At 43.4% G+C, this 7,927-nt stretch overlaps 1 protein-coding gene across 1 annotated transcript; it reads left to right on the top strand.

Moving 5' to 3' along the window:
* Nucleotides 1-211: 211 nt before the first annotated feature.
* On the top strand, nt 212-2,467 carry gprin3b (GPRIN family member 3b). The gene has a single exon (XM_030788237.1). It carries the CDS (start codon nt 212-214, stop codon nt 2,465-2,467), a length of 2,256 nt encoding a protein of 751 aa, XP_030644097.1.
* The last annotated feature ends 5,460 nt before the right edge of the window (nt 2,468-7,927 follow it).

Genomic DNA, 7,927 nt, shown 5'->3' with positions numbered 1-7,927 from the left:
ACATGTTATTAACATGTCTCACACTTACAGAATGAGAACATGTGAGAATGTTTATTATCTTTCGTTTGTTTTCAGACATTGACAAAAACAGTTTGTATCTAAAATTACTTTTGTCTTTTTGCTCCAGGGAGGCATTGGAGGAAAACAGTGGTAGGCTTGCAGGGATCCAGGTTTGTTTTTGGAACACCCTTATTTTGAGTCTTGATCCATTATGGGCACCGTCCCCAACCCAAAAAGGACTGTTACAGTCCAAATGGTCCCAAAGACACCTGGAGATGATGTCTTGGTCAACAAGGACTCAAATGCTAACTGGAATCAGGAGTCAAACCTAAAGAGAATCCAAGATTGCTCTTCTTCTATACCAGTGACACTTAAGTCTGATAATGTGTCTCTGACATCTATCCAAACTGTTAAAACTGCAAATCCAGATAAAACAATAAAGGAAGAGACATTGAGTGCTCCTTCCTCTGCTAGTGTGGGTCACAGAAAGTGTGAGTCTCTGACTGGACAAGAAGGTGAGTTAAACGTAGAGACGACTGGTCAGCGTCAGAGGAACAGAGGGGATAGCCACCAAGATGGTAATGCTAATTTGGGAACATTATCTGCTTTGCACACCAAACAAGAGGAGGATTGCGGGGTTTTTTTATTTGCAGTAGGTAAACCATCAAAGACTGACCGGCAGACAAATGACATAGCAGCGAGTGTAACAGAGGCAGAAGGATGTCTTGGGCCCAAAGCGCAAAGCAAAATGTTAACAGCTGAAGATTCCCTTTTGGCAGATGGCAAAGAGGCTGAAAGGAGTCAAACGTCAAACACATCAAGCGATCCAAACCTTAAAGCATTAGGAGGTTCAGTATCCCAGCAGAGTGATTCTGATGGAGCAAACAAAAGTGACTCACCACAAATACTTAGATCAAAAGGCATCGGTTATAGTGTCTGCCCATCTCAATGTTCATCCACCAGCAGTCCTCAGCCAACTCTAACTCAACGTGAATCACCCAGGATAAATTCCTTCAACCCTCCAGAAATGGAGCACAATTCAGCAGAGAAGTCAAAGCTGAAACAGAGTGAAGACATGCCAGGGACACGCAGCGTTTCCCCTGAACTGGCAGAGACAAAACCAAAAGACTCCGATTATGGTTGCCTTGAGAAGGACCTGAGACCACCAGAAATCTCACAAACTCCACTAGGAGGTTCTTCATCCCCAACATCTGGCAGTCCATCTTCTACTGGAGTGTCCATAAACTGTTCCTCAGGTTTGAAAGTGACAGACGAAGCTGTTCAGACACAGAGTGATGCCCTGGAGGGCAAGCGGAAGGTTCATTGTAAAGTCTACCGTGAGGCCTCTACCATGACTTCTGTATTGGAATATGGCTCCTCATCCTGCATACAACAGCATGATGTAGAGGTACAGGCAGTGGCCAAAGTCTGCAGTCGGGCTGTGTCCACCAGCCCAACTCTGTTTCCCCAGACACCCTATCAAAGTCCCTTGGGTCCTAAGATGGAGGCGGGTGAGAGCCTGTCCGTCGTTTGTAAACTGGAGAATGCGACAGTGCCTGTACTTGTCCCCTCTCAAATCTATATCAGCACCACAGTACCCAAGTCTTGTGACCATTCTGCTGTCAGCCTATCAGACAGACATCCTCAAACCAGTGGCGTGGTGATTTACACAGACACAGCCTTGCAGCAGGAGTCTAGGCTAGGAGCCAAACCTAAAGAGTCAGGACCTCCTGTGTTTAATGTCCAGAAAGGTCTTCCACCACTTCAGCCAGTGTATCAGATCAATATTGAAACGTGTAGTCAAAACCAGCCAAGCAGCCACAACTTGAACAAAACCTCACCCGCAGTTTCTGTTTCGGAGCCCTCGATCGACTCTGCAATTGCAGGAAGGGGCACTGCATCATCAGGGCAAGTGTGCCAAGTTCTATCTGACACCAGCACTATGCCAGCTCAGACTGCCAGTCCTCCTACCTCCACCCCACAGGAGGCAGCCCAGTGTGCAAGTGCCAAAGAGCCCAGAACAGAAGGCGTAAAGTTTGCAACAACAAGCTCCTTAGCAAGCAGTTGCCAGAAGACTGTGAGCAAGCAAGCTGCAGTGGGACAGAATGAACCGCAGGTGGAACCGGAGAGGGAGGAAGAGGAGAAGGCAGCTAGGCAGACGAAGAAAAGCATACATGATGTGGTGTGGGACGAACAGGGAATGACATGGGAAGTGTATGGAGCCTCGCTTGATCCAGAGTCACTAGGCTTTGCCATCCAGAGTCATCTCCAGTGTAAGATCAAGGAACATGAGAAGAAGATCATGGCACAGACAGTTCTGCAGAAGTCTATGTCAGGAGCCATAGAGGAGTCACCCTCGCAGAGGAAGACCAAACGGAGACAGGCTAATGTTTTCAGATCCATGTTTCAAAACTTCAGACGACCCAACTGTTGTCTCCGCCCTCCTCCTTCCGCAGTCTTGGAATGAGAGCTGGCAGCGCATCGCCAGTCTTGCCTGTAACTGTCCTAGTGCCAAGCATGATGGGAAGTACAACCCTCTGCATCCCATGACGAACTGCTGTTTAGTTAAAACACGTTGTCATTTTGAGTGTTAAGCAGGTAGAATCATGATTGAAAACATTAAAAAACCTTATTTTTAGAGCTAGGTGAGATTTTTTTTTTTTGGGGGGGGGTGTAAAACTCTTATCAGTCTTTAAAATGAAAATGGCAATAAAAATTATGATAATAGCCTAAGTATGTAGTAATATGCATGTGTAATATGCAGATTCTAATGAAAATGTCCTTACCATAGCTCATGGGCTTATGCATTTCACTGATCATCACACTTAAACACATTTACTCTTTACAGTTTCATATCACATTAACCTGCCAGTATAATAGTTCTGTTTGGTAAAGATTTGTCAAGCATCTTTGGAAATGAATTCAGCCCCTTTTGTTTGTAATAAATTCATTATTGGGGTTCAGCTGTTTACCTCTGTCTTTATAATACAAAACAAAACAAAACAAACAAACAAAAAAAAAATACAACCCTCACCTGTCACCATTTTAGTTGTAAATGGATTCCACATCTAGATGCCTAATTAAACAGTCTGAATATAATCATTTTATATTAAAATGTTAAACCAAAGCATATGTATGACTTCTGGACTTAGCTACAACGTTTTATGGTTCTGCTAGAGATACTGTGGTATACATCACAAATATACAGATTCACCCCACATTTTCTAATAGCTGCACACAGCATCCTGTACCTCTGAGGAAGTGTTTAGGGTTCTATTAACTCCAACGCTCTGATAAAGTGTTAAGGTCAGGGTTCTGTTAACTCCAGTGCTCTGATAGTGTTATGGTTAGGGTTCTGTTAACTCCAGCGCTCTGATAGTGTTATGGTAAGGGTTCTGTTAACTCCAGTGCTCTGATAAAGTGTTAAGGTCAGGGTTCTGTTAAGTCCAGTTCTCTGAGGAAGTGTTATGGTTAGGGTTCTGTTAACTCCAGTGCTCTGAGGAAGTGTTTAGGGTTCTGTTAACTCCAGTGCTCTGATAAAGTGTTGAGGTCAGGGTTCTGTTAACTCCAGTTCTCTGAGGAAGTGTGGAGTTCATGTTGTTCTTCCCAAGTTTGTCGTCTTTCACTGACCAGACAGACCTGTCCAGCTCAGTGAAAACGTGAAAACTGTGGAGATCACAGTGAGTTTGACTGAGCTGTAGATAATATTTTTACTTATTACACGGCTTTGTCGAATACTCGAATCTGATTGGTCAATTGCGGCATTCTACGGTAAGTTAGTTCTGAATAGCAGACCGCTGCTATGAATAACAGACTGTTGCGATGGAACAAATTTTTTTAACAGAAGCAATAGAATCATTCTTAAATCAATAAACTCATTTTTAAATCAATATCTTGTGTCAAATTATTGATTTTTTTAATATTAGCCGTGTGATAAGCGGGATGATGTACAGCGAGCCGGTCATTATAGGGAGATAAACCCTGACAGGGCGATTCAAGTCCTGCATCACCCTGTCAGGGTTTATCTCCCTATAATGACTGGCTCGCTGTACATTATCCCATAAGTATTTAATTCATACTGTTCTATGTCCTCCCTCTAAAGCGATGCTTACTGTAGGAACAAGCTCAGACCGACACTGCCTGTCTCCATTATTGACTGACTGACTGATCTGAGGAGACAGTGCTGTTATTTTTGTTCCATTCCTGTCAGTTCTGCTGAATGTAACTCTGCCCTATGAGGAGAGGATTGGTAACAGTAGTCACCAGTGGTGTGTGTTTTACAGGGTGTCTATATGTCTATATGTTCAGCGGTTTAAGTGTGTGACCCCAGCTGTGTCCTCAGTGGCATATGGCTGCAGAGCTACAGTAAAATACAGTGCCGCTCAGTTCTGCTCGGTCTGGACTTCCGGAGGTTATATATTCAATCTCTCTCTCTCTCTCTCTCTTTCCCTCCCTCTCTCTCTCTCTTCACTCTCGCTCCCTCTCCCTCTCTCTTCTCTATCTCTCTCTTTTCTCTCTCTCTCTTTCCCTCCCTCCCCCTCTGTCTCACTGTCTCTCTTGCTGCTTCGTATTGTCTTCCACACCTCCACTCATCTGCAAACTTCATTTTCTCTGTCTTTTTTCCCCATCCTCTCTGTTAATTAGCTCTTGTTTCAGTGTCGTACGTTCTTCCACTCTCTGGCACTGCCCTGCATCTTTTCAAAGCCACTGCTGACATCTGTAGTGTAGGTAATATTTAACACATACGAAGAGATGACTGCGAACAGCAGGACAGGTGCAGCACAGTGGGATAAACTCTTACATTTTGCCTCGTTTTTTGTTTTTCCTTTGTTCTCTTGCTGTGTTTCTCTGCACATTAAATAGTCTGTCATGATGTAAAACATACCCACTCTGAGGATATACATTTTCAGGTGATCTGTTTGAGAATGTGCGGTAGTGTCAGGATTGTTCTTGATGATGACGTTTGGGGGGGGGCAGGGAGGGGGGTGGGTTTGTAAGACTGTGGTCATAGTGAATACTGCACAACCGGAGGTGAATTTTGGTGCAGTGCATACAGAGCCCATACACACAGTGTCTCACCCCACAGACGCTGTACAGATGACATCATCATGATGGCCAGAAAAGCTTTAAAAACCAGAACTGAGGCTGGGGCCAAGGGGAATGGGCCAATTCTGCATGCATGCACCAACCTGTCGTAATTACAGTGAATGGTGTGCAGTGACTAAACACACAACAAAACATAACAGCCACCCCAAACATCACTGTAGAAACAAACACAACCAGTATGTAAGACATAAGCAATGTCTAAATGATCCTTACTGTTCTCTCCAAGTCGATACAACCAAAATAAGCCTATTTAAAGGTTACTGAGGGCTTGCATAACACACAGTCACTAATCGTTTCTTACAGTAAATTAGCTTTCACGATCATACACTCTTTTTTGTTCTAATACTTTTTGAAATATATCCAGACATATATAGTGGTTACGGGTGCAGATTTGAATATCATAGAGGAGTGGACTGTTGGCCATGGTGGAGGTCTGCGCTCTGTGGATATTCGCATTATGACAGGGTGTTGTCACCTGATTTTATGGTGAGATCCTGCATGTCATCAGCGTTGGCTTTTCATCATGACATGCCCAGAGGGGCCTGCTGAAAATATTTAGTGGGGGGGCCAGATGGGGCCAGTGAAAATCCGGGGGTGGCACACTAAAAAGGCTACACAGCATAGAGGAATTTCAGGATACGCAAGTTAATACAAAGACAAAGGCACTATATTATAGTGTATAATAAATTTCATACTGTTTAATTCCTTGGCTGATTTCATGTGAATATCAGATTGATATTCACATATGATCAGCCAAGGAATCATTAATTAGCCATCAGATTCCAATTTGGATTCATCATCACCAATAAATCAATTAACGAGTTCGAACGTAGATCGGAACTGTTTGGGTTTATGAACCATTGCGCCAAATCACATACATTCAACATAGACTTAAGTTATATCCTAAAACTTACACATAACACTAAGCAGGTGCAACGTCCGAAATCGTTAATTCGGTTTTTTGGTTTGAGCGGGAAAGTGGGAAACCTGCTGCCAAATGAGGAAAATGAAGGACGCGGTTTGCGTAGACAACGAGTTCTTCACGACAGATTAAATCCACTGGACCTGCACAACAATGTTGATGTATAGTTAGGGTTAGGGTTAGATAAAGTTCTTCACAACAGATTAAATCCACTGGACCTGCACAACAACATTGATGTATATTTGCGTTTCAGATTTTGGCGCACAGAAATTCAGTGAATAACAGACCTCCTTTCTGTTGACTTAAAGCAGGGCCCTGAGCCCATCTTTACAAGTTTGTTTAGCTCTTGGATATTTTGCCACGGGTTCATTTCAGAATCTTGTCGGTGACTCTATAAATATACCCTGTACAGTGAAAGTTATCTTGTTAATTCAGTTAAAATTTAATGCTAGACAACCTTTGGTACCTCGAGAGAAAGCGCACTCCACAAACCACAGTGAATGAGCAAATGCACATCGGTACAAAATAAATACACACAAGAAATGAACTACTTTATTGTACACTGCTGCCCTTGTAAGACACACACCTAACGGGGTACATTTATTTAGGCCAGCCGTGCAGCTGTCAACAGGCTTGTTTGAAAGGTTAAAAGAGGAACAATTGTCTATGATAATTATTACAAACCTGACGGATGTAGGCCTTTCTCCCTCTGGCTCGGAAGGCTGGAACCTTCAATCAGCACAATGACACAAGCAGGCTACTGCGCACAGCGAATGTTGAAAATACCGTATTTCCTGTCGACGTCATACGGTGCCGTTGATTGGCTTGAGGCGATAGAAACGTCATTAATTGTGACAATATTTTGATGAAGGATCGCTGTGTCTAAAATGATCGTCGTGAATCTGAAATTCAGTGCTAGTTTGCTCCTCCAGTAAGGTTAAGATGGACTTTACACCTGAACGACCTCACGCTCTACTGGTGCAACCATACACAGATTTTTAAGGACTTGCCATTGCAAAGAGCTGAGAATGACTGGGGACTGAGGCTACCCCCCCCCCCCCCCCCCCGTCCTTCAGCATTCCTTCAGAACGCTCTCTCCTTGCAGTGGTTGCACGGCGATCGACTCTGACAGTGAGAGAGGACAGCACACAGCAGAATCCCACCGTCACTAAAGGTGTATTACACATTTTTATACAATTACACCTGCACTAAACATTTTTATAACAGCGTGTCCCAAAGACCCTGTTCATGTAAACCTTTCAATCTGAACTTGTCCGTTTAAAGCACTTGTCCCCCTCTGTCTCATCTTCAGTGTAAAAGCATGCCTGAGCACAGGCAGAGATATGATAAAAACAGAGTTATGACAGATAAAGTGATAGATATCACCCCTCCCTGCCCTGGCCCTTATCACTACACTCCTGGCAATAATAATAGCCAGTGTTTTATGACTGTTGAGTGGGGCGCTTATTACCTGTGTGTGACTGTGATAGGCTCCTCTCTGAAGAGCTAAACTCAGGCAGGAGAGGTGAGGATATGGAGAAACATTTCACCTTCTCACAGTGAAACAGAGAGCAGTGATTATTTTACACACACACAATTTCACACACACTTTTTAGCATAAAAGATTAACTGCCTCTCTTCATTGCTTAATTAAGAATACCCCAAAAAGCAGCAACACAGCAAATATTAATCAAATGGAGATTGCAGAGAACTTCAATCTGATGATCATAAATCATATCAACAGCTGAAAACAACATGAGGCACCTCGCTGGCATATTAGGGTCCAAAGTCTTGCTTCTCAAAGGTCAGAACCAAAACAGCTATAAATGGCAAACAGCATTCTGTGAGAGAACATTGTCCAGTTATCTTCAGCCAGAGAGGTGACCACGCTGAAACGTC

The sequence above is a fragment of the Chanos chanos genome, chromosome 11 (genome assembly GCF_902362185.1).
Source record: "Chanos chanos chromosome 11, fChaCha1.1, whole genome shotgun sequence".
Taxonomy (NCBI): domain Eukaryota; kingdom Metazoa; phylum Chordata; class Actinopteri; order Gonorynchiformes; family Chanidae; genus Chanos; species Chanos chanos.
Note: the sequence above shows the minus strand (reverse complement) of the source record. Positions and strands in the feature narration are given on the sequence as shown.